This window comes from Brienomyrus brachyistius, chromosome 17 (assembly GCF_023856365.1).
Source record: "Brienomyrus brachyistius isolate T26 chromosome 17, BBRACH_0.4, whole genome shotgun sequence".
NCBI classification, from domain to species: Eukaryota; Metazoa; Chordata; class Actinopteri; order Osteoglossiformes; family Mormyridae; genus Brienomyrus; species Brienomyrus brachyistius.
The window spans coordinates 1194568-1221364 of record NC_064549.1 but is presented as its reverse complement, the minus strand read 5'-3'; the positions used below and the strand labels follow the sequence as shown (position 1 = coordinate 1221364).

General features: G+C 40.2%; 5 protein-coding genes and 1 long non-coding RNA gene across 13 annotated transcripts in view; 1 reads left to right on the top strand and 5 right to left on the bottom strand.

Moving 5' to 3' along the window:
* Positions 1-15623, bottom strand: part of LOC125712182 (extracellular calcium-sensing receptor-like) — a 28448-nt gene extending 12825 nt beyond the window's left edge. For 2 of the 4 annotated variants that reach the window (XM_048981956.1, XM_048981958.1), the window contains exons 1-3: positions 15069-15623; positions 14653-14941; positions 116-913 (exon numbers count right to left, since the gene is read on the bottom strand). In XM_048981956.1, the coding sequence (XP_048837913.1) occupies positions 116-913; positions 14653-14941; positions 15069-15271 (1290 nt within the window). In that variant the 5' untranslated portion in view covers positions 15272-15623. Of the gene's footprint in view, positions 1-115; positions 914-1059; positions 1331-1569; positions 1793-10659; positions 12154-12528; positions 12653-12808; positions 13037-13229; positions 14028-14652; positions 14942-15068 lie in introns of those variants that run through there. The other 2 variants (XM_048981954.1, XM_048981955.1) reach the window with 2 other exon arrangements.
* Positions 1-26797, top strand: part of LOC125712190 (uncharacterized) — a 62243-nt gene that overhangs the window by 7988 nt on the left and 27458 nt on the right. For 2 of the 5 annotated variants that reach the window (XR_007383205.1, XR_007383203.1), the window contains exons 1-3: positions 10558-10662; positions 11296-11400; positions 11801-11885. This is a non-coding gene — a long non-coding RNA (uncharacterized LOC125712190). Of the gene's footprint in view, positions 1-2987; positions 3073-6108; positions 6173-10519; positions 10663-11295; positions 11463-11800; positions 11886-12560; positions 12683-16150; positions 16274-19609; positions 19750-26797 lie in introns of those variants that run through there. The other 3 variants (XR_007383204.1, XR_007383206.1, XR_007383207.1) reach the window with 3 other exon arrangements.
* On the bottom strand, positions 2643-6147 carry LOC125712187 (extracellular calcium-sensing receptor-like). The gene is given in 7 exon segments (XM_048981964.1): positions 2643-2768; positions 2771-3340; positions 3638-3761; positions 3858-4082; positions 4179-4985; positions 5141-5432; positions 6002-6147. Coding segments are annotated over 6 exon segments (2076 nt in total). The 5' UTR covers positions 5399-5432; positions 6002-6147; the 3' UTR covers positions 2643-2676.
* On the bottom strand, positions 15757-19594 carry LOC125712161 (extracellular calcium-sensing receptor-like). Its single transcript, XM_048981903.1, has 6 exons — positions 19303-19594; positions 18875-19166; positions 17884-18699; positions 17528-17758; positions 17272-17395; positions 15757-16841 (listed from the first exon to the last, which is right to left on the bottom strand). Exons 1-6 carry the CDS (start codon positions 19575-19577, stop codon positions 15928-15930), a joined length of 2652 nt encoding a protein of 883 aa, XP_048837860.1. The 5' UTR covers positions 19578-19594; the 3' UTR covers positions 15757-15927.
* The window catches only part of LOC125712174 (extracellular calcium-sensing receptor-like), a 35817-nt gene continuing 28729 nt past the window's right edge, over positions 19710-26797 (bottom strand). Inside the window, exon 5 of the mRNA XM_048981943.1 lies at positions 19710-20062. Within this exon, the coding sequence (XP_048837900.1) occupies positions 19836-20062 (227 nt within the window). The 3' untranslated portion in view covers positions 19710-19835. The remainder of the gene's footprint in view (positions 20063-26797) is intronic.
* On the bottom strand, positions 22946-26730 carry LOC125712164 (extracellular calcium-sensing receptor-like). The gene is made up of 6 exons (XM_048981906.1): positions 26328-26730; positions 25943-26234; positions 24952-25767; positions 24599-24826; positions 24356-24479; positions 22946-23922 (listed from the first exon to the last, which is right to left on the bottom strand). The coding sequence occupies exons 1-6, from the start codon at positions 26600-26602 to the stop codon at positions 23009-23011; spliced, it is 2649 nt and encodes an 882-aa protein (XP_048837863.1). The 5' UTR covers positions 26603-26730; the 3' UTR covers positions 22946-23008.

Sequence of the window (26797 nt, the reverse complement as noted above, 5' to 3'; positions counted from 1 at the left end):
TTAAAGTTGCCTAATTAAATTTGATTACAAGACAAGAAAGGCTAAAAGCTGTGGTGTTTCGGTAGTATATATATACTGAGTGCAAATGTTGCCAACAGTACTACTGAAAAATTACCTTCCATGGTGGCAGTGTGCTACTGGAATCAAGACCATAGCCGTGCTCATAGGTGTACAGGTTGTGCAGTGCGTGAGCCACAGCATACACAGCTTTGTACACATTGTTGGTGAAACGCAGCTCACTGACGTCAGTGAACTGGTTCTGCACATTTTGTAGATTTTCAGAGCCATTACAGGGTCTTTTCTGGTATTTCTTGCTTCCAGTGGCCAATGTGCAGTTGAACACAATTTCCCAGAATTCTCTGACAAAAGAGCTCTGAGGAAAGTGTGATGGGTGGAGTCTCTGGAGATAGTTCTGCAGGCCAGGTATCTGTGCCTTGCTGACTACAAATCCTATTGCCCCGACGAGTGCCTTGTTGCCCTTGCTGTTTGTAAGGGAAGTGTCTGTGATCCAGGCGTCGCTGCCAATCCATTGTATGTCAGTAATGTTCTGTCGCTCGGTCTCTTCCACCAGCACTTTGATTTCCCGGTGTGTCATAAAGGCCATGATGACCTTTGAGGTGGAGCGTTTTATTATGTTGACTATCCTGAGAAGCACATTGTATGGACCAGTACTGTCAAACGCCTCAGAATACTCAACACACACACCTTCTTGTTGAGCCACTTGCATAAAAGTGGCCATGCCATTGATTCCATAGTCATTGTTGCTACTTACAGCCCCCACCCAGGTCCAGCCAAAGTGTTTGACCAGCTGGGCAAGTGCTCTGCTCTGGTAATAGTCACTAGGAATGGTCCTGAAGAAGGTGGGAAACTCTTTTCTGTTACTCAGACATGCACAGGTGGCAAAGTGACTTACCTGTGTTGGAAAAGAGAAGATCATATGAGTCCATTTTCAAAATTTTAAATGCTAAAACATTAAAAATGCCTTTTGGAGAAAATGTCAACGTTACAACCTTTATGCATTCAGTTGTATTACATAGGTAGTAGTAAAGTATCTCTTACCACAGGTATATCAAACCTGCCTAGTATCCTGGCAAATCCAATTGTAGGTGTTGATCCTGAGTGTCCAATTATAGCTTGGATTCTCTCGGATTTGTTGCACTTGTAGGTTTCCCCATTCATTAAAGTAATGGCAGATTTTAGTATGTTTGTGTAGCCACAGGCATTATAGATTTTGTATCCCAGGGTGTGGTTGGGGAGAAGTTTCGAGTTATTTATTTCTTCAATTGCAAAGACCATTGCTTGTGCAAATTGAAATTCTCTGAAATTTAAACTGAAGACACAACATGCATTATTAATATAATAAATCAATAGAAATCTCACTTAACTTACATGCATATATAATATGTGTATACCTTTGAACAAATTATTAGAACAGTAATCTAAATTATTACCATTAGTACAGTAGCAAAATGTGTCATCCAGAGGTTAAAATAGTGATACTCTGCAGTTTTAATTGTTAAAGTGATGATTTAAGGTTTTATTTTTTCAATTTGATGAGATGCCAGATACCTCACACATATTGGGTCTTCTGGAAAGTTCTTAAAGCTGTATTGTTTTCCGACGTAGCCTGAATGAAAGCTGAAGATTCCTCCGATAAGCAGATCTCCATCACTGACGAGTTCTGGAAGCTTTGCTCTGCTCAGCAACCTGCATTCAGGCTCCTCAGCCTGGGCTAGTAATCCCATCAGAACCAGACACAGCAACAGCAGCATCCCCACTTTTCTTGCTTGCGCGCTGTAAATAACATCCAACATCACCTGTGTTTTTATACCTCTGGACCTAACTCTCTGATGGAATAGTGAAACGTCAGCCTTCTTTTCTATCAAATCACAGATCACTTAAGGTTAATTTACTTCTGGAAAAATGGCATGGGCTTATTAGATTTAAATAATTGTCACTGGTCATTAAAAAAGCAATGAATAAAGTTCTAAATAAAAACAATATGAAACATCACAAGAATACAATATATAAGTTTTTCTTTGTAAAACCTAATTTTGGGCCATGACATCTGTAGACTTCTGACATTACATATTTCACTAATTACTTTTCAGTAATACTATTTTAGTTTAACATTTATTCGATGGACAGAACATCTTTGATTCAAAGATAATTTTATTGTATATGATCTTTATTGCAGATATACCTTTATATGAATATTTTTTTTCTTTACAGGAAGCACGGTAAACTTTACATAATCTACATTATGCAAATTACAAGAGGAAAATTAAAATATAAAAATGTGTTTAGGCAGAGAGTATGTGTAGTATTAGCCAGTATTGATATGGCTATACAGGTATGAGACAATGTATTGGAAAAAAATGTCAGAAATGTTGCTGTAATTATTATATTTTATAATAGTGTTTTTGCTAGAGTGATTTGGATGGCATTTTCCCCATCATATGTTTTTTTGTGTTTTTCTCTGGAGTTATCAAAATAACATAACATTTTGGAGCAAAAATACAAAACAGCAAGCCAAAACTTGATGCTAGAATGGCAAATATTTCCACAGCAACAGTAAATTTCCCAGGTGAGCTGACATAAGCTGGGATAAAGGTGATCCAAACAGCACAGAATATGAGCATGCTGAAGGTGATGAATTTGGCCTCATTGAAGTTGTCAGGCAGCTTCCTGGCCAGAAAAGCCAGTACAAAGCACAGGGCAGAGAGGAGACCAATGTACCCCAGCACAGCCCAGAAGCCCACTGCTGACCCCACATCACACTCTAGAATGATCTTGTCTTTGTAGTACTTCGTGTTCTTGTAGGGGAAAGGAGGGGATAATGTCAACCAGAGCACACAAATTAGCACCTGTATGAGAGTGAATGCAAGGACACTGAGCCTCTGCTGAGAAGGTCCAAACCATTTCATGACATTACTGCCTGGGAGTGTAGCCCTGAAGGCCATTAACACCACTATTGTTTTTCCCAGAATACAAGAGATGCAGAGGACAAAGGTGATCCCAAACGCCGTGTGGCGCAGCATACAGGACCAGTGAGAGGGTCGGCCGATGAAAGTGAGTGAGCAGAGGAAACACAGGGTCAGGGAAAAGAGCAGCAGGAAGCTCAGCTCAGAATTATTGGCTTTGACGATGGGTGTGTCCTTGTGTATGAAGAATATTATAGCAACACAGCCAGTTAAAAAAGCACCAAGTAATGAAAATATGACCAACAATATTCCCATAATTTCCTCAAAGGATAAGAATTCTGTGATTTTTAAGATGCATTTATCTCTGAGTTTATTCGACCAGAATTCTGCTGGACAGTTGATGCAGTCGATGGAATCTACATAAAAGTGAAAAAAAAAAGTTTTATACTCCAGTATCAGTCTTTACAATGAAATGAATTTTCTTCTATTTTAAAATGATTAAACTCTAAATTTAATTTCTCTCTGAAAACAATACATGGCATGCATTATGTAAATGAAATTCATTTTTGCATATGTAAACATACATATGTAAAATGCATTTTAATTAATAAGGGAAAAAACAGTTGGTAATATTTGTAGTTGTTTTACCAAAAGCATTATGACATTCTGATTTTTATTGTACTTCTACATAAGTAATTCAAAGCTTACAGTACCAGTTGTGTTGCTTATCTTTCCTTCTGCACATGGAATGCAATCAAAACAGCAGACAGGCTTTCCTTTCTGCACGGCCTTACGTGTACCCGGGCGACAGCTCTCACTGCACACAGACACTGGCACCTTCAGGAGCAGAGTGCCTGTCAGCAAAGGGCCACTACAGTACATAGACAAATCGTGTTCTGCTTACAAAGTCAGGCTTTTCAGGAAATATGGTACCTGGTACTGATTCTGCCTCCAGATGATGCTGATGTTGTTCAGTGAGAGCTGCCGCTGGGGAGGCAAAGAGGCATCATAGAAGCCCACTACCATAAACTCAGTCTTCCCGTCTTTACCTTGCCAGTTCAACAATTCATACTTTGCTCCAGGGTCTCCTTTTTCATCAAAGAAGACATTCTCACCAGTTTTCATTGAAAATTTAACTTGTTTAAGATAATTAATAACCTGTAAAAAACAAATAGTTGAACATCAAATTACATAAAAATGATGAAAATTAGAAATGCAATCTTATAGTTTTACTTATATTGAGCATTTATTTACCTGCCAGTTCTCACTGTTTTCAGCTCTTTTTACACATAGATTATTAATTCCATTTCCTTGTGTGCAAGCTGCCATGTTATTTAGTGCATGAGCTACAGCATAAACTGCTTTATAGACATTATTTGCAATTTGCAATTCTGATATATCTGTATATTGGTTGTATATGTCATCCAAACGCTCAGACCCAGTACACATATCCCTGAATCCTGAATTTTCTCTTGTGTGGAATTTACAGCCAAATATAGTTTCCCACAGTTCGGTGTAAATGGGAACAGTGGAAGATGGGCGGATACTGAGAAGAAATTCTCTCAAACCTCTGATTGTAGCTTTAGGAATTGCAAACCCCATTGATCCTCTTAAAATGTGTTGAAATTTTCCAGTTGCAATGTTTGAGTCAGAAATCCAGGATTCACTGCCAATCCACTGCAATCCGGTGACATTCTGCAGGGCCACCTCCTCCAGTAAAACTTCCATGTCAGAATAGGAAACGAAGGCCACAACAACTTTTGAGGTGGACATCTTTATAATGTCCACTATTCTCAGGATATTTTCTTTGGGGTCTGTTCTAAAGAAGGCTTCTGAATACTCTACACAAACTCCTTCATCAGTGGCAGCTTTCATAAATGTGGCCATCCCATTGTTGCCATAGTCATTGTTACTGCAAATAGCCCCCACCCATGTCCAACCAAAGTGTTTCACCAACTGCGCCAGTGCTCTGCTCTGATAGTAGTCACTGGGAATCGTCCTGAAGAAGGTGGGATATTTTTTTTTGTCACTCAGGCAAGCGCAAGTGGCAAAGTGACTGATCTGCAGCAGAAACAACAACAACATAAAATGCAAAAAAAAATTTAAATTAAATCTTCCTGAAAGTACTAACCTTTACACAGTTATATTACAAAGGTATGGATTTGTATCAGTCTTTAAAGGAGATTAAACAAGCAATGGAAATTATACAAGCTTACCACTGGTATGTGCAAAGGCCCAATGGAGGCTGAAATCGCCATAGTTGGTGTTGAAGATGTTTCTGCTATGATGGCTTTAATTGTCTTTGGGGTTAAGCAGTTTGTGTCCATTATGGCTTCTTCATAACCATTAACTAAAGACATGGCTGACCTTATGGCCAGTGCTATAGAGCTGCAGGAGTCATAGATTTTATACCCCAGAGAGATGCCAGGCAGAATATCAGTGCTGTTGTTGATTTCTTCAATTGCAAATACCATAGTTTGAGCATTTTGAAATTCTCTCAGGCTTAGACTACAAGAAAAAAATAAGTAATAAATAGATGAATGATTTCAGGCTATATATCTTTGCAAATGCATTTTAGGAAGAACACAAAAGTCATGTGCAAGTACTACTATAGGTTTAACTTGAGAAGTGTACCTCATTTGTTATAAATATGCAATTCTAGAAAGGGCAGTGTAAATATACATGTGCATAGACATGAGTACAATCAGTATTTATAAAAATATGAATTATTTATGCTGCAGAAAAAAATATTGACCCAGTATTAGAAATGTGATTTCAAACAAAAGTATGTCAAAAACACCGTGCTTTAGTAATGAAGTGTGTTTTATTCAATTTATGAGGACTTGAAATTTTGAATCTATTGCTCATAAGAAAACTCATAAAAGCCTATATTGCCTTAAAGATATTAAGAAAACAGCAAGCATCACTGACTGAATTTTAGTTCTTTTTCTGGTAACAATTTTTACAAACGGAGAAAAAAAACATGGTCAAAATACCACCTCTTTTGGTCTTAAGGATAACATTTTTGTATTTAAATAATAAAGTTAGTAAAGCCATTAAATGAATGCTGGACTCACCTTTTACACTTTGGTGGGTCAGGTTTGCTGGAGAAGGTGGACTGGGTTTCCACCCAGCTATTGTGGAAGGAGAATATCCCACCAATGATGATGTCTCCATCTTTTAGCAGCTGTGGGTGTTCTGCCTTGCCCAGCAGCTGACATGGCAGGATCCCTGATGTCACCTGTGGGGTAAGTAGGAACCAGGTGGACAACAGCCAGGTGGGCCAGGGCAGCATAGCTTCTCATACAGATCTCTATCCCATGTTTGCAGTTTTTATCTTTTATAGTGCTGGGGGTGGAACTTGCGCTGTCTGTTTGAGGAGAAGGATAGGCAGTGTTATCTTTCTTAGGTAAAGCACTAATGTCATGCTGTCCCAGTGGAGCTGCAGCAGCCGTGGTTCAAAATGACATGAGTTGTTTGTTTGGGAAAGCATACTATGGTATAATAATAATAATAATAATAATAATAAATTGTATTTGTATTGCACTTTATATTCTAGCAATCTCAAAGTGCTACAGAGTAAAAGAGTGGTATAATAAAAATACTATAAAATATAATAATAATATAAATAATATAAAATACAAAGACTAGACAATAAAGAGTAAAAAGTAAAAATACTCAACTAAATGTCTTTCTAAAAAGATAGGTTTTTAGATTTTTTAAAAAAACATCAGTTGACTGTGGGGCTCTCAGGTAGTCGGGGAGGGTGTTCCACAGCCTTGGTGCCACAGATGAAAATGCCCTATCACCCATGCTACGGAGCTTGGTATTGGGGACTTGGAGGGTGTTAGTGTGTACAGAGCGGAGTGTACGTGAGGAGGTATGGGGGGTGAGGAGTTCTTGTAAGTAAAGGGGGGCATGTCCATAGATGCACTGATGGGTGAGAAGGGAGACCTTGTACTCTATCCTGAGCGGGACAGGGAGCCAATGAAGGGTTTTCAGGATGGGGGTGATGTGATCATGCTTTCGCGCCCTCATCAGGATCCTGGCAGCGCTGTTCTGAATATACTAAAGTCTCTGAATATTCTTGCCAGGAATCCCAATGAGGAGCGCATTACAGTAATCCAACCTGGAGGTGACAAAAGCATGGATGAGCTTCTCTGCATCTGCCAGGGAAAGTGTTGGGCGGAGTTTAGCGATGTTCTTGAGGTGGTAAAATGATGACTTACAGAGGTGTTTGATGTGGGTGTCAAAGGTGAGTTGAGAATCCATTTTAACACCCAAATTGGTGACAGCTGTAGAAAGGTGGATGTTTTGGCCAGAGAAAGTGATACTGGTGATGGTAGAAGAGCGGAGATGGTGTGGTGTGCCTACTAAGATGGCTTCTGTTTTGGATTTGTTCAGCTGAAGGAAGTTGAGCCTCATCCACGCCTCTATCTCCTCCAGGCAGGTAGTTAGTGTGGATGTTGGCAGAGGAGCAGTAGAGGAGGTGGGGGTAGTCCTGAGATAAAGCTGAGTGTCATCGGCATAGCAGTAGAAAGATAAACCATGCCTGCTAATGACATTTCCAATTAGGGGGAGCATGTAGATGGTAAAAAGAATGGGGCCTAGCACAGAGCCCTGTGGGACACCACAGGTGACGTTGTTGATGTGAGATTTTGCACTGCCAAGGGCTCTGCCAGTTAGGTATGACGTGAACCAGTTATGAACAGTTCTTGAGAGTCCAATGGTGCATTGCAGGCGGTGAAGGAGGATGCTATGGTCTATTGTGTCAAAAGCAGCTGTCAGGTCAAGGAGGATGAGTAGAGAAGGGGAACCAATATCTGCTGTCATCAGAAGATCATTGGTGACCCTGACCAGGGCTGTTTCGGGTGCTATGGCCAGGAATTTTTCAAACAGGTTATTCAGTGGAGTTTGCCTGTTCTCCCCATGTCGTCGTGGGGTTTCCTCCGGGTACTCCGGTTTCCCCCCACAGTCCAAAAACATGCTGAGGCTATTTGGACTTGCTAAATTGCCCGTAGGAATGCATGTGAGAGTGAATGGTGTGTGAGTGTGCCCTGCGATGGGCTGGCCCCCCATCCTGGGTTGTTCCCAGCCTCGTGCCCATTGCTTCCGGGATAGGCTCCGGACCACCCGCGACCCGGTAGGATAAGCGGTTTGGAAAATGGATGGATGGATGGAGGTTATTCAGTTTGAGGTGATCATGAAGTTGTGCTGCAACTGTTTTTTCCAGAACTTTAGAGAGAAATGGAAGATTGGAGATGGGCCTATAGTTATAGAGAACTTCAGAGTCCATGGTGGGTTTTTTCAATAAAGGTCTGATGACAGCAGTTTTTAAAGTAGAAGGAATATGGCCAGTCAGGAGGGATTGGTTTATGATCCTGGTGATGAGTGGAGAGACGGCAGAGATGTTGACCTGTAGCAGGGCTGAAGGGAAAGGGTCCAGGGAACTGGTAGATGGTTTCATTTTCCTGATGACGTCCTCCACCTCTTCCCGTGTGGTATTAGAGGAGCAAAGTGGCTGGACCATCTCAGGTAGTAGGTCGACAGTTGGAGGAGGCAAGATATTCGTGATGGAGAGGTATGAGCGGATGTTATCAACTTTTTGTCTGAAGAAATTGATGTGGATGTTGCACCTCTCCTCGGTGGCCTCAGAGTGGGCAGGTGAAGGAGGTTTAATACTAACAATAATAGGATTATTAACAGTGTACTAATCTTCTGCTTCTCCTACTGTATATAAGTTGAAGCAGAAGTTTTAATTACTTAAGCAATTGTAAATTAGAGGACTATTTGGTTGACAGCATTTACACTACCAGTAAAACAGTATTTCCACATCTAATGGTCTGCTTCCACCTGACCCAGAAAATGTTAGCAGGTTGTCACATTACATTCACCTCACCAACTTTAGCATAGTAATGATTTTATGGGACTCCTTTGGAGGTCTGCTCAGTAGACTTTTGATTGAGTTGGCAATAGGGATGTAACGATACACTCAAGTCACGATTCGTTAAGTTCACAATACGATTTTCTCAAGATTTTTTAACAGAATGAGCTGCAGACAAATTTATTACAAAATATTCCTTTATCTTTCTAAACTGTGCGAAACGTGTCCTTATCTTAATTGTGCAACTGAAATTGAAGGAAATTTTGTTTAGAAAAATATCCCAAATCAAAATAAATAAAATTTAAAAAAATCAATTCAAATAAATAAACGATGTTGTTTTACATTAACTGCACGTTCATAATGCTTTTATATTGCGTTCATAAAACGTTCAGTACACCTTCATAATGTATTGATTCAGAAATCATTCATAAACATCTTGCATGTATACCTTTACATCCTAACATCCCGTAACAGCTGTACTGTAATATACATTAATAACAAACATTATATAATAATAACAAACATAATAATTGTATAATCATGTAATGTTTGTTATTAATGTATATTAAAACTGTTAGGATGTTAAGGTGTACTTGCATGTTGCTTGTGAATGTTTTATGAATGCATTATGAAGGTGCACTGAATGTTCTATAAATGCATAATGAATGCATTATGAAGGTGCACTGACTGTAAAGTGTTACCAAATAAACTAAGGCTTGCATGTGCAGCTTTTTAGCGTCATCTGCCCTTTTAATAATCTTCGCTCTGGCGGTGGTGAATTGAGCTTACTGTGGTGTATTTGTGTATGTTATCAGTCTTTTATAATATTTGCACGCAGTTTTTATTTTGCCTGAGCTTTTCCCACCATTTCCGTTTGTGATTACCGGAAAGCTAAAATGCTGCCACACCGGCGACTTAAGATTGGGTGTGGGGGACGGGGGCTGTCTTCAATTTCAATTTCGCTCCCATTTGCATTTGGTCAAAACCAAAAACTAATACGACGTCGATGTGAATACACATTCATTACACCAGTTTTCCTGTTAAGTAAAGTACTGTGAAGTACTCCTAAAGTAGTGATTAATTTTCCACATCAGTCTGTTTAAATCGTCATACATTTACTTTCATTTTTAACCGATTCGCGATTCTTCGTTACATGCCTAGTTGGCAATAATTAATATTATTATTCCTGGTCTGGAACCCATGGTGTGTAAACATATGAATTCAAGGTCAGCACTAATTACTGATTAGCTAAGACACTGGACTTCAGCAGTGTATGTCTCTTAAACATGAACCGAAAATTACTATATGTAAGAAAACTGGCCAAAAACATTTAATGTACCTCATTAACATATGCCATAGCCGTGGACATCATTCCAGTCACAGACAGCGAGATTAATGTTATGATGTTATTACACTAATTGAATATTATGTTGTTGATTCAAATAGCTGTTTGCACAACAGTATTTAGGCGTAGACCACAACTGTCTTCCCTTGTTATTGAACATTTTTGCACTTGTGTCCTTGCAGTCTGAAAAAAACAAGTCAATTTTTTTACATTTTCATTTGTATTATTCAGTTTTTTCTATATGACATGTAACATTCTGACATAGATACAAGTATTTATTAACAGCCTGTGTTTGACTATGTCAGCTGGCTTCATTGAAAATGTACTTCCCTAGTTCTATCACTCAGTCTGCCTCTGTCATTATAGGAACTACTATTAGGTCAGGTGATGTGTCTTCCAGATGGGTTCTTTCCACCGCTGTATCAGTGTTTAGAGCATTCTCCCTGAGGGGGCACCTCCAGAAGAGAGAACTTGCAGTCGCAAACAAAGAACTGCTCGTCTGAATCATGGTGCTCTTCTCTTGCTGCCTGTATTTTTAAACTATACTGTGAAAAGAAGCACTTTGCTAACAAAATATATCATATAATGCAGATTAGATTTTGTTGAATGATTTTGCCAGTTGTAATGATTAATTGTTTTAGTATTTTACCATTATTTAATATTTTTTTGATAATTTCTTATACGTAGCATACTTAAGCTGGAGCCTGTATAGAACAGTAATGAAGTGTTTATATTCATTTGACAGATTACAGAGTGGTAGAATAATCAGTAGTCACTCTTCCATGCAGTAATGTTAAGCAGCCAGCAGCACAATGTTTAATGATGCAAACACTTACTGAAATTGGCAAGTTCATATAGGGACCTTTAAGCTAGATATTTAAATGCTTTAAATATTCAAACTGCAGTTAAAATATATGCACATTTTAATGGATTATATTAACATAATCCAAATAAGTAAATGAGTTATTTGTAAATATTGGCCAGGCACCAAAATTTTAAATAGAAAAAAAATTATATTTAATATTTAATATTTTCTGAATAATATTGTTTGCCCATTTGAAAACCTTGCATCTGATGTGCATCATGTATTGATATTTATTTGTATGCCTTTCCCATTAAAGCCTTTTTCGTGTTCTTTTCAGGTTTAAATATTATGAAATAACATTTTGGTATGAAATTACAGAAGAGCAAACCAGAGCTTGAGGCTAAAATGGCAAATATTTCCACAGCCACGGTGAACTTCCCAGGTGAGCTGACATAAGCTGGGATAAAGGCGACCCAGACAGCACAGAATATGAGCATGCTGAAGGTGATGAATTTGGCTTCATTGAAGTTGTCCGGCAGCTTCCTGGCCAGAAAAGCCAGTACAAAGCACAGGGCAGAGAGGAGACCAATGTACCCCAGCACAGCCCAGAAGCCCACTGCTGACCCCACATCACACTCTAGAATGATCTTGTCTTTGTAGTACTTCATGTTCTTGTTGGGGAAAGGAGGGGATAATGTTAACCAGAGCAGACAAATTAGCACCTGTATGAGAGTGAATACAAGGACACTGAGCCTCTGCTGAGAAGGTCCAAACCATTTCATGACATTACTGCCTGGGAGTGTAGCCCTGAAGGCCATTAACACCACTATTGTTTTCCCCAGAATACAAGAGATGCAGAGGACAAAGGTGATCCCAAACGCCGTGTGGCGCAGCATACAGGACCAGTGAGAGGGTCGGCCGATGAAAGTGAGTGAGCAGAGGAAACAGAGGGTCAGGGAAAAGAGCAGCAGGAAGCTCAGCTCAGTGTTATTGGCTCTGACGATGGGCGTGTGTCTGTGATAGTAAAATATCAGTCCTACTCCAGTGGTAAAAAAGGCTCCAATTAAGGAAAGTAGTGCTAGGAGAAGTCCCATCAAGTCTCCATAAGACAAAAATTCAATTTCCTTTAAAACACAGGCATCTCTCCTGATGTTGGACCAGTATTCAGATTGGCACTTGATGCAGTCTGCTAAATCTGTATTATAAAAAACATCGGCAAGGAAATGTTAGTGTTTTAACTAATGTTTATACTTGTGGTAACTTACATAGGGTTTATTATTCAGAATCTCTGTCTGTTTTGATCTAAATAGACACTGCCATAGCTTCTATTCACAGTAGAAATTATAAATGATGCAGATACTTGCTGCTGAATAAGTGTCATTTGTGTAGATTTAACTAGGAAATTATAAAAATTAGCGCCATAATGTAAATACCCCAAATGTCCCCCCTGAAAATAACAGAAATATTAAAACTGTCAATGTGCTTGGTTTTCATTTCATTTCAAGTCATGTCAGGAATTTTTTTTTGTATATATACCAAAACAATACAGATGACCTCACTGTTGATGCACCTGTAGTATTGCTGATCTCCCCTTCTGCACAGGGTACACAGTCGTAGCAGCAGACAGGCTTTCCTCTCTGCACGGCCTTGCGGGTTCCTGGGGGACAGCTCTCACTGCACACTGACACTGGCACCTGGCAGAGGCACAAAAGCACAGACAGGGCAGCATCTCATGCTACAGGTGTTGAAGATGCTTTCTGCTGCTTTTTAAGTAGCACACCGAAAACAGGGTTGCTGAAAACTTACACCACTGCAATTACTATGTTCATTTTAAATATTGTAAGTAATACCTCTTTGCTGCCTCCTCCCCAGACAATGTTGGTGTTGTTCATGATAAACTGTTGTCCTTTTGGTAACGATGCATCATAGTAACCAATTGTGGCCACCTGTATGGTGCTCTCATCCAAATTTTGTAAATTTATCAAATCATATCTGGCTGGTGAATCTCCGTTGCTATCAAAAAGTACTTCTTCTCCTGTTTTTAGTGTGAAATTTACAGTTTGCAGGTAGTGTAAAACCTTTGCACAGAAATAACAAAAAAACTTGCTGTTTTTTCTTTTAGGGAATGTCTTGGTACATATTAAGTCACAAATGATATTAGCTTTCTCTTATATATTATACTATTCATGCAGCAGTCTGAGTTTCATCAAATCAAATTAATTTAAGAGTTTAAACAGTTATGAAGTCAACCCCAGATGTCCCCCAGCTGACCTTCCATGGCGGCAGTGTGCTACTGGAATCAAGACCATAGCCGTGCTCATAGGTGTACAGGTTGTGCAGTGCGTGAGCCACAGCATACACAGCTTTGTACACATTGTTGGTGAAACGCAGCTCACTGACGTCAGTGAACTGGTTCTGCACATTTTGTAGATTTTCAGAGCCATTACAGGGTCTTTTCTGGTATTTCTTGCTTCCAGTGGCCAATGTGCAGTTGAACACAATTTCCCAGAATTCTCTGACAAAAGAGCTCTGAGGAAAGTGTGATGGGTGGAGTCTCTGGAGATAGTTCTGCAGGCCAGGTATCTGTGCCTTGCTGACTACAAATCCTATTGCCCCGACGAGTGCCTTGTTGCCCTTGCTGTTTGTAAGGGAAGTGTCTGTGATCCAGGCGTCGCTGCCAATCCATTGTATGTCAGTAATGTTCTGTCGCTCGGTCTCTTCCACCAGCACTTTGATTTCCCGGTGTGTCATAAAGGCCATGATGACCTTTGAGGTGGAGCGTTTTATTATGTTGACTATCCTGAGAAGCACATTGTATGGACCAGTACTGTCAAACGCCTCAGAATACTCAACACACACACCTTCTTGTTGAGCCACTTGCATAAAAGTGGCCATGCCATTGATTCCATAGTCATTGTTGCTACTTACAGCCCCCACCCAGGTCCAGCCAAAGTGTTTGACCAGCTGGGCAAGTGCTCTGCTCTGGTAATAGTCACTAGGAATGGTCCTGAAGAAGGTGGGAAACTCTTTTCTGTTACTCAGACATGCACAGGTGGCAAAGTGACTTACCTGTGTTGGAAAGGGCATAGAACACATTTCTTTACATTTGCACAATATATGTTTTTTTTTTAATTGAAAAGAAAATGCAAATGGTTCAATGTTTTAATTTATTTTTTAGGTAGTAGTTAGGGTGTGTCCTTCAAAAATAATGCTGCTTCCATTTAAAATGCACATGTTGGAAAAATACGTCTTAACCATATACATAGCCATGATAGGTCATTGTAATGATGAAAGAATGTAATAAAACTTTTTAGTCTCCACAGTACATTTGTAAGCTCACCTGGGAAGTCATTTAGATTTATTTATCTAGTAAACCCTCTTTTCCCAAAGCACCTGAAAGGTACAGTTATTGCACTTGCATAATTATAAAATAAATGTTACCAGGCTTCTCTGACACCACCTTCCTTATGTTAATTAATTTTAGGTTTGGTGAAATTGAGTAAATGCAGTTTTTATTTCTTGTTATATGTAGTTTTCCAAGTACTTTGAGAAAGTAGGAATTTACTTGATTTTTTATTTTACTGGCTTCATAAATGTTTCTCGTGTCCTTTTGAGGAGAATTTTTATTGTCAGTATGTTAACATATATCTTTTAAAGGTATTTTAAAGGTGTAATTATAGTTGTTATTCCTTACCACTGGTATATGAAACCTTCCAATTACTGTAGCAAATCCAATAGTTGGTGTTGATCCTGAGTGGCCTATTATAGCTTGAACTGTGCCTGGTTCAGTGCAGTTATTGCTGTGGATTGCTTGATCTTGGCCGTTCACCAAAGCCAAAGCAGCTCTCATAATGTTTGAAGTGCCACAGTCATTATAAATTTTGTATCCCAGGGATGCATGAGGTAGCATTTCTGAATTTCTGTTTATTTCTTCTATTGCAAAAATCATCGTAAGAGCAAACTGAAATTCTCTGAAATTTACACTGGAAAAAAAACATTAGTTTTTGATTAGACATTTCTACATACTGGAAATTTTCTATTATTAATAATGGATAAATCAAGCAAAATAGCAGTTAGCATTGAAAAGTTAAAAATGAAATATTTACATACTTTTTGCATGGCAGTGGTTTTGGGATTATTTTAAAGGACTGTATATCAGCTTCTTGTCCAGTGTGAAATGAAAAGATTCCTCCGATAATCATATCCCCATCCTTGGAAAGTTCGGGAAGTTGTGCTCTGCCGAGCAGCGTGCACTTGGACTCTTCAGCCTGGGCTGGTGGTCCGATCAGTAACAGACCCAGGAGAAGCAGCATGGCTCAGCCCGTCAGCGCACACGCACAGCCCCCTTCCTTGTCTTCTGCCACCTTTATACTACCTCTCATACGGTGGCACGTGTTGAACCATGACTCCCTTTTAGCACTTTTCCCAAGTGAGTTAGAAGTAACCGTGGTTTCAAGAGTGCCCTACAACCCCATTAGACCTCATAGCAGTTCTTAAAATCTTATGGATTATCTGTAAATTTAATTTGAATCATTGTTCATCAAATATATATTTTTTTCTTTTTTTGATGATGATGTTTCAGTGTGCGAGGTTCTCAGGATCATCCGCAAAATGAAATAACATCAGTGTGTACAAAGAGCCCATAGCATTTCTGCCCACTGCAATTTTTACAGCATTTTATATAAGGATTATTTCTATGATGAGAATACACTGGTTATTTTTGTCGTGTTTTATAGATATATTTGTCCTCATTTCCTAAAATATGTATAGTCAATAAATTGTCTGCTACATTCTATTGTAAACACTATTCAAAAAAATATACAAGTTTATTTAATACTTGCTTTTACGTATTTTTATTTACATATGTTTTTAAATTAATTATGTTTGCTATATTCTACTATAAAGATTACGCAAGAAAACATGCAAGTTTATTAAATACTTATTTTTGCAAATTTATATACATACATTTTTACAGAGATTTTGAAGGCATTTTACCCATAAGGAATTTCTTTGTGTTTTTTTCTGGTTTAAGCAAAATAATATAACATTTTGGGATAAAAATACAGAACAACAAGCCGAAACTGGAAGCTAAAATAGCAAATATCTCGACAGCCACAGTGAACTTCCCAGGTGAGCTGACATAAGCTGGGATAAAGGTGATCCAGACAGCAGTGAATATGAGCATGCTGAAGGTGATGAATTTGGCTTCATTGAAGTTGTCAGGCAGCTTCCTGGCCAGAAAAGCCAGTACAAAGCACAGGGCAGAGAGGAGACCAATGTACCCCAGCACAGCCCAGAAGCCCACTGCTGACCCCACATCACACTCTAGAATGATCTTGTCTTTGTAGTACTTCGTGTTTTTGTTGGGGAAAGGAGGGGATAATGTTAACCAGAGCAGACAAATTAGCACCTGTATGAGAGTGAATACAAGAACACTGAGCCTCTGCTGAGAAGGTCCAAACCATTTCATGACATTACTGCCTGGGAGTGTAGCCCTGAAGGCCATTAACACCACTATTGTTTTCCCCAGAACACAAGAGATGCAGAGGACAAAGGTGATCCCAAACGCTGTGTGGCGCAGCATACAGGACCAGTGAGAGGGTCGGCCGATGAAAGTGAGTGAGCAGAGGAAACAGAGGGTCAGGGAAAAGAGCAGCAGGAAGCTCAGCTCAGAGTTGTTGGCTTTTATAATAGGTGTGTTCTTGTATCTGAAGAAAATAATTGTCACTGCACTTGTTATGCCTGTTCCAAGTAGGGAAACAGCTGTGAGTATTATTCCCATAATTTCTGCATAGGACAAATATTCAGTTTCTTTCAGAATGCATGTATCCTTCAATTTATTTGACCAGTATTCTGGATGACATTGCATGCATGTGATAGAATCTGTAAGAAAATTTTGAGAATATAATATTAACACCAATTGCATGTTCTGTTATAAAGAAAAGTGCAGCGATTTTATCCATTATAATCATGAATTAAAACGTTTAGCCAAAAAAAAAATTACCTTTTACTACATTATAACTTTTCAAAATATCTTTTTTAGCATAATCATCCATTCATCTTCCAATCACTTATACTAGAATTGTGGCAGGGGGCAGCCTTTCCCAAGCAACCCAGGGCACAAAGGAGTAGGTGTATACCCTGTTCAGAGTTCAGGCAATCACAACGCTTGCACACATGCACACAAACAAATGACAATTTAGAAGTGCCAGTTAGCTCAGCTACCTGGGGGGAGACTCAGACAGCACACACAGCAGACAAAACATAGGTCGTATTATATATGGTTATGTAATATATATTTTTATAAATGTACCTGTAGTATTGCTGATCTCCCCCTCAGCACAAAGTAAGCAGTCGTAGCAGCAGACAGGCTTTCCTTTCTGCACGGCCTTGCGGGTTCCTGGGGGACAGCTCTCACTGCACACTGACACTGGCACCTGGCAGAGTCACAAAAGCACAAACAGAATCACAGCTAAATGGGCAGAAGCTGCAGAAATTACTGCAATTTGACATTAATTCAATTTCACGTTAAATTGAATTAATGATATGCGATATGTGTCGAGACTCACCTTTTCTGAATTTTTAGCCCAAACAATGGATATGTTGTTCAGTTTTAGTTGTTTCTCTGTGGGTAAAGATGCATCATATCGTCCCACTGTGGCAATATAAATCTGGCCGTCTGGCTGCTGCTGCTGCCAGTTTACAAGATCATATTTTGCTGCTGGATCTCCATTCTTGTCGAAGAACACTTCTTCACCCTCCTTTGTTTTGAAACGAACTTTTTTCAGTTGCTGTAAAAACTATGTTAACAATTTGTTATTGACAAATCACTTTAAGTATTACACCAGGTAAGAAATTTATGAACTACTTTAAATATTACATGAGGTGTGAAGGTGTTTGTGACAATTTGTGTTGCTTAGCATACCTTCCATGGTTCGGGTTGCCTCTTCGTGGCACAGGTTTGGTTGTCAGCCACCTCTTTGTCAGATTTGCAGGTGAATAACTCATGCAGCGCGTGAGCCACAGCATACACCCCTTTGTACACATTATTCAGGATTTGTATCTGAGACATATCGGTGTACGTGTTATCAATCCCACTCAGATTCTCAGTGCCCTTGCATACTTTACCATTGACTGAATCCACATCACTGGGGAATTTACATTCAAATAAGCCTTCCCAAAACTCTTGAAAAATAGTATTACCAGATGAGTTCAATGGTAGAACATTCAGCATGAAATCTCTTAGGCCGGACACCTCTGCTTTTGCAATAGAAAATCCTATTGCTCCATTAAGGACATGGTGGCCCTTGACAGTGGCTATGTATGGGTCAGCGATCCATGCCTCACTGCCAATCCATTGGTACCCTGTAAGATTGTGGTGAGCCATCTCCTGCAACAGCACATCCATGTCCATGTAGGACAGGAAGCCCACTATAACCCGGGAAGTTGACCTCTTAATAGCATCAATTATTCGTAATATGTCTTCCTTTGGGTATGTTCTGTAAAAAGGTTCTGAGTACTCAATGCATATTCCAAGACGTTGGGCGGTCTCTATGAAAGTGGCCATTCCGTTATTGCCGTAGTCATCATCTGACCTGATGGCCCCCACCCATGTCCAGCCAAAGTATTTGACCAGCTGGGCCAGTGCTCTGCTCTGGTAGTAGTCACTGGGAATGGTTCTGAGGAATGATGGATATTTCCTTTTGTCACTCAGACAAGCGCAGGTGGAAAAGTGACTTACCTGTTAAACACAGATATGTTATTTACTGGCCCTTTTACAGCACATTTTCAGGCACTAGCCCATTCAGTGAAAGACAGTTAATAATATGCTGAATGACCGTTTTACATAAATTAGCCTGTACATGACATTCTTCTGCATGTTAAGATTTTCTGAAATGTTAAGCCTGCCTACCTACCACGGGTATATTAAAGGGTCCAATAGATGCTGAAATTGCAACAGTGAGAGATGAAGAGGTCTCTCCTATGATTGCCTGAACTGTAGATGGTTTGGTACAAAGTGTATCAGAAGCTTGGCTCTGTTGATCATTTGCCAGGGTCATGGCTGCCCTCACAGCTGTAGCAACTGAACCACAGGTGTCATAGATCTTATAGCCCAGAGTGGTATTTGGAAGCAGAGATGTGCTGTTATTAATCTCCTCTATGGCAAAGATCATAGTCTGAGCATACTGAAATGATCTGAGGTTTAGGCTAAAATGACAGATACAACATAAAGCATTACATGTCAGACAGTCCTCAATTATATAAGAAGATCTTATTATTTAAACACATGCAGTTAAATAACCCTTAAAGTTTAACCACTGTTACTTTGTGAAAATAGACTTACTTTGTGCATTTCAATGGAGGGGGAGCCTGTGAATATAAAAGTTCTCGTTCCCAGTTGTAGTGGAATGAGAAAACGCCTCCGATCATGGTGTCTCCATCCTTTTGAAGCTGTGGGGTTTGAGGTTCTCCCCACAGGTGACAGGAAGGTTCATCTTTCCTGGATAAAGAACCACCACTCAGGAGAACAAAGACTGGGGCTGCCAGCACATGCCACATCAGTGCTTGATTCATGTCTGACCTTGTAGAGCAGGGCTGAATGTGCTGCTGCTCAGACATGCCTATTTATACACTGTGTCTCCTATCCTCAGTGGTAAGCGTTACATGGTGCTGTACCTCATCCCGGGGAGCTGCAAAGGAGTGGCCCAGCCTGTACTCTTCACTCAACGACTACCGTAATCACTCCTGTATGTCACACAAGTAAATTGCCAAGTACCATTCACACCCCGTACAGTTCATGAGCATAAGGTAAAGTTATCGTTTTCTTAAATTTCTCTCCTTGTTTTGTATTGTAGGTATGTGACGGCAAATACAACTCTATTTGTAAGAGACTTTCTCTGTATGCAGATAACATATGAGGTGTATAAAATCCGTATTGTTCTTTAGCAAACAGTACACTGTCCAGGTCCATAGTGTACAGGACAGGAGCAGAAGAAGGGGCACTGTTAGTCCAGGCTCTGCTGCCCTGACCTGTTGAAGAGGGGGCCATAGTAGTGTGGAGTGTGCTTCCCTGGCCTGGCACAGATAATGACCCCTGGTATGGCCTGTGAAAAGCAGAGCCACTCTGTCATTGGGTCTTCCATCCATCCATCCATCCATTTTCTAAACCGCTTTTCCCACTGGGTCGCGGGGGTCATTGGATCTTGACAGTCTAAAAATTACACATCACAGTAAATTCTAGCTATTCCCAAATCACAGGAACACCTCAGACACTTTGCCTTATATGATTACCACAGGAAAACCACTTATTTTACAAAGTAATAGAATTCTTATACTGGATACAGTAATTAGCCATTGGTTTTAAAAATTAATTTGTGGGATCTTCTTTAATATTTTTTAAATCAGTTTTTTACTGATTATTGTCCTCTAGGGATGTTAAAGATTTATTGACATTGATTTTTTAAACTATTTTGTATTTTTTGCTGGTTTTAATAATATGTCATGAGTTGCTTCATTTGTTGTATTATACTGATTACGGTCATTAAGAGTATGTTAATCGGCTTCTCCCACTACTGTGTTTAACTGAAGTGACGTAGACGTTTCGGTAACTTGAGCAATTGTAAATAAGAGTATTATTTGGTTCATTGCATTTGAACCACCAGTTCACTGGTATTTCCACATCTCATTGTTTGCTCCCACCTGCCTCTGTAAATGTTAGCGGGTTATCACATTACATACCCCTAGCCCCTGGCCAACTTTAGCATGGTAGCATGATTGCCTTGATTTTTTTGGGATTCATTTGGAGGTCTTCCCAGTACATTTATGATTGAGTTGACAGTAATTAGTATTATTATTGCCGTCTTGGAACCCAGTGTGTGTAAGCACATGAGTCCAAGATCATTACTGAGTGGCTAAGACATTGGACTTGAGCAGTGTATGTCTCTTAAACATGAACAGAAAACTACTGTATTGTATATAAGGAAAATTGCCAAAAACAGACAGCGTTTAATATATATTTTTCTAGTAGGAGTAATGATGGTACGCCATTAATATATGCCATTGTCATGGTCATCATTCCAATCACTCACAGCAAGATTAAGCTGTTATTGCACTAATTGACTATTATGCTGATGAGTGAAATGGCTGTTTGCACAACAGAATTTAGGCGTAGACCGCGTCTGTCTTGCCTTGTTATTGAGCATTTTTCACTTGTGACCTTACAGTCTGAAAAAACAAGTAAATAGTTTTATTTGCATCAAAATGCATAAGTTCTCGCAGTAACATTTTGTCCGGACAGTACCTGTCCATATCTGTCCTGTGTGTCCTATCCCTTGTTCCCTTTTATTGATCATCCTGTTTCCCCCCTCTCTGTCTTGTAGCCCTTCAGCCCCTAGTGTGTTCCATGGGCCGCCATGTAGCTTAAGAGACTGAATCCCTCTGGTCATGAACTTAAATTTGGTTGGAACCAGCTTCACCTCTTATTTAGTATTTATTGATTTGCTGTTGGGGCAGCATGGTGGTGCAGTGGTTAGCACTGTTGCCTCACACGTCTGAGACCCGGGTTCGAGTCTCCGGCTGGGTCACATGTGTCTGGAGTTTGCATGTTCTCCCCATGTCGTCGTGGGGTTTTCTCCAGTTTCCCCCCACAGTCCAAAAAATATGCTGAGGCTAATTGGAGTTGCTAAATTGCCCGTAGGTGTGCATGTGTGCATGAATGGTGTGTGAGTGTGCCCTGCGATGGGCTGGCCCCCCCATCCTGGGTTGTTCCCTGCCTTGTGCCCATTGCTTCGGGGATAGGCTCCGGACCCCCCGCGACCAAGTAGGATAAGCGGTTTGGAAAATGGATGGATGATTTGCTGTTTTTCTGTTGCGGGGGGCATGGTGGTGCAGTGGTTAGCACTGTTGCCTTGCACCTCTGGGACCAGGGTCTCCGCCTGGGATCCATGTGCGTGGAGTTTGCTTGTTCTCCCCATGTCTTTGTGGGTTTTTTTCTGGGTACTCCGGTTTCGCCCTACAGTCTTAAGACATGCTAAGGCTAATTGGAATTACTGAATTGCCCATAGGCGTGTGTGTGAGTGTGCCCTACGATGGGCTGACCCCCCGTCCTGGCTTGTTCCCCCTGCGACCTAGGAGGATAAGTGGTTTGGAAAATGGATGGATGGATGTTTTTCCTTTGCGCCTGTTTTTGTTTTTGCATTTTGTCATCATTTTAGGTTTATTCTGCCTATGTCTTGTATAATTTTGTTCCGCTTAGTCTTATATTCATAGTTTTCCCTAGTGTCTTAACCCTTAATGTTTATTAAGGTTCCCTAGGTTCCCTAGTTCTCTGCTTGTTAATTATATGTTTCTTCCCCTTTTGTTGTTCTGTGTCTTTGCTTATTGGTTGTTTTTGGTTATGTTCCACACATGCCTCTTGTTAACCCTGTAATTTGTGTAGATTTAAATGCCTGCCCTGATTCTTTTTTTTGGTCTGTCATTGTACTGTAGATTTTCCTGTGTGTGTCTATAGTTGTATTACCTTCTTTGTAGCTGTGCTTGTTTCCTGGTCTGCTCCCAGTTTCTGCTCTATTCCCTAGTGTACTATTTTGTTGTTCTTTCACTTAATTCTTATTTTTTGTGTTTTGTCCTTGACCCCCTGAGACCCATTAATTTAGTGGTTTTCCCCTTTCTGTTCTATTTGTTAATAACCCCCTTTTGTCTGTGAGCTGCTATGTGGATCATCACTCTTAAATGACAAAGCAATTTCACATGCAAAATATACAGTATTGTTTGTTTAGAAATTGGTAATAAATTGAATTTTTGTGTAATCACTTAGGTTAACGGACTGATATGGATTGAGGTTAGGGATGCTCAAGTATTCAGTAATTTTCACATTACTGGGGATCTTCCGGCCCTAATCCTGGCAATTGTAAAGGGGTTATGTATTTGTCATAAGTTCAGAAAATATGTTTCTCAGTAAATTACGTTTGCTACATTCTACTGTAAAGATTATGCAAGAAAACGTACAAGTTTATTAAATACTTACTTTTGCATATTTATATGCGTGCATTTTACAGAGACTTTGAAGGCATTTTACCCATAAGGAATTTCTTTGTGTTTTTTTCTGGTTTAAGCAAAATAATATAACATTTTGGGATAAAAATACAAAACAGTAAGCCGAAACTGGAAGCTAAAATTGCAAATATCTCAACAGCCACAGTGAACTTCCCAGGTGAGCTGACATAAGCTGGGATAAAGGTGATCCAGACAGCAGTGAATATGAGCATGCTGAAGGTGATGAATTTGGCTTCATTGAAGTTGTCAGGCAGCTTCCTGGCCAGAAAAGCCAGTACAAAGCACAGGGCAGAGAGGAGACCAATGTACCCCAGCACAGCCCAGAAGCCCACTGCTGACCCCACATCACACTCTAGAATGATCTTGTCTTTGTAGTACTTCATGTTCTTGTTGGGGAAAGGAGGGGATAATGTTAACCAGAGCACACAAATTAGCACCTGTATGAGAGTGAATACAAGAACACTGAGCCTCTGCTGAGAAGGTCCAAACCATTTCATGACATTACTGCCTGGGAGTGTAGCCCTGAAGGCCATTAACACCACTATTGTTTTCCCCAGAACACAAGAGATGCAGAGGACAAAGGTGATCCCAAACGCCGTGTGGCGCAGCATACAGGACCAGTGAGAGGGTCGGCCGATGAAAGTGAGTGAGCAGAGGAAACAGAGGGTCAGGGAAAAGAGCAGCAGGAAGCTCAGCTCAGAGTTGTTGGCTTTTATAATAGGTGTGTTCTTGTATCTGAAGAAAATAATTGTCACTGCACTCGTTATGCCTGTTCCAAGTAGGGAAACAGCTGTGAGTATTATTCCCATAATTTCTGCATAGGACAAATATTCAGTTTCTTTCAGAATGCATTTATCCTTCAATTTATTTGACCAGTATTCTGGATCACATTGCATGCATGTGATAGAATCTGTAAGAAAAATTTGAGAATATAATATTAACACCAATTTCATGTTCTGTTATAAAGAAAAGTGCAGCGATTTTATACATTATAATCATGAATTAAAACTTTTAGCCAAAAAAAAAAATCACCTTTCACTACATTATACCTTTTCACTATATATCTTTTTTAGCATAATCGTCCAGTCATCTTCCAACCACTTATACTAGAATTGTGGAAGCGGGCAGCCTTTCCCATGCAGCACAGGGCACAAAGGAGTAGGTGTATACCCTGTTCAGAGTTCAGGCAATCACAACGCTTGCACACATGCACACAAACAAATGACAATTTAGAAGTGCCAGTTAGCTCAGCTACCTGGGGGGAGACTCAGACGGCGCACAGAGCACACAAAACATAGGTCGTATTATATATGGTTATGTAATATATATTTTTATAAAGGTACCTGTAGTATTGCTGATCTCCCCCTCAGCACAAAGTAAGCAATCGTAGCAGCAGACAGGCTTTCCTTTCTGCACAGCCTTGCGGGTTCCTGGGGGACAGCTCTCACTGCACACTGACACGGGCACCTGGCAGAGGCACAAAAGCACAAACAGAACAGCAGCTAAATGGGCAGAAGCTGCAGAAATTGCTGCAATTTGACATTAATTCAATTTCACGTTAAATAACCATATGCGTCGAGACTCACCTTTTCTGAATTTTTAGCCCAAACAATGGATACGTTGTTCAGTTTTAGTTGTTTCTCTGTGGGTAAAGATGCATCATATCGTCCCACTGTGGCAATATAAATCTGGCCGTCTGGCTGCTGCTGCCAGTTTACAAGATCATATTTTGCTGCTGGATCTCCATTCTTGTCGAAGAACACTTCTTCACCCTCCTTTGTTTTGAATCGAACTTTTTTCAGTTGCTGTAAAAACTATGTTAACAATTTGTTATTGACAAATCACTTTAAGTATTACACCAGGTAAGAAATTTATGAACTACTTTAAATATTACATGAGGTGTGAAGGTGTTTGTGACAATTTGTGTTGCTTAGCATACCTTCCATGGTTCGGGTTGCCTCTTCGTGGCACAGGTTTGGTTGGCAGCCACCTCTTGGTCAGATTTGCAGGTGAATAACTCATGCAGCGCGTGAGCCACAGCATACACCCCTTTGTACACATTATTCAGGATTTGTATCTGAGACATATCGGTGTACGTGTTATCAATCCCACTCAGATTCTCAGTGCCCTTGCATACTTTACCATTGACTGAATCTACATCACTAGGGAATTTACATTCAAATAAGCCTTCCCAAAACTCTTGAAAAATAGTATTATCAGATGAGTTCAATGATAGAACATCCAGCATGAAATCTCTTAGGCCTGACACCTCTGCTTTTGCAATAGTAAATCCTATTGCTCCATTAAGGACATGGTGGCCCTTGACAGTGGCTATGTATGGGTCAGTGATCCACCCCTCACTGCCAATCCATTGGTACCCTGTAAGATTGTGGTGAGCCATCTCCTGCAACAGCACATCCATGTCCATGTAGGACAGGAAGCCCACTATAACCCGGGAAGTGGACCTCTTAATAGCATCAATTATTCGTAATAAGTCTTCCTTTGGGTATGTTCTGTAAAAAGGTTCTGAGTACTCAATGCATATTTCAAGACGTTGGGCGGTCTCTATGAAAGTGGCCATTCCGTTATTGCCGTAGTCATCATCTGACCTGATGGCCCCCACCCATGTCCAGCCAAAGTATTTGACCAGCTGGGCCAGAGCTCTGCTCTGGTAGTAGTCACTGGGAATGGTTCTGAGGAATGATGGATATTTCCTTTTGTCACTCAGACAAGCGCAGGTGGAAAAGTGACTTACCTGTTAAACACAGATATGTTATTTACTGGCCCTTTTACAGCACATTTTCAGGCACTAGCCCATTCAGTGAAAGACAGTTAATAATATGCTGAATGACCGTTTTACATAAATTAGCCTGTACATGACATTTTTCTGCAAGTTAAGATTTTATGAAATGTTAAGCCTGCCTACCTACCACGGGTATATTAAAGGGTCCAATAGATGCTGAAATTGCTACAGTGGGAGACGAAGAAGCCTCTCCTATGATTGCCTGAACTGTAGATGATTTGGTACAAAGTATATCAGAAGCTTGGCTCTGTTGATCATTTGCCAGGGTCATGGCTGCCCTCACAGCCGTAGCAACTGAACCACAGGTGTCATAGATCTTATAGCCCAGAGTGGTATTTGGCAGCAGAGATGTGCTGTTATTAATCTCCTCTATGGCAAAGATCATAGTCTGAGCATACTGAAATGATCTGAGGTTTAAGCTAAAATGACAGGTACAACATGAAGCATTACATGTCACACAGTTAAATAATCCTTGAAGTTTAACCACTGTTACTTTGTGAAAATGGACTTACTCTGTGCATTTCAAAGGTTGTGGAGCCTGTGAATATAGAAGTTCTCTTTCCCGGTTTTTGTGGAATGAGAAAACGCCTCCGATCATGATGTTTCCATCCTTTTGAAGCGTTGGGGTTTGAGGTTCTCCCCACAGGTGACAGGAAGGTTCATCTTTCCTGGATAAAGAACCACCACTCAGGAGAACAAAGACTGGGGCTGCCAGCACATGCCACATCAGTGCTTGATTCATGTCTGACCTTGTAGAGCAGGGCTGAATGTGCTGCTGCTCAGACATGCCTATTTATACACTGTGTCTCCTATCCTCAGTGGTAAACGTTACATGGTGCTGTACCTCATCCCGGGGAGCTGCCAAGGAGTGGCCCAGCCTGTACTGTTCACTCAACGACTACCGTAATCACTCCTGTATGTCACACAAGTAAATTGCCAAGTACCAATCACACCCCGCACAGTTCATGAGCATAAAGTAAAG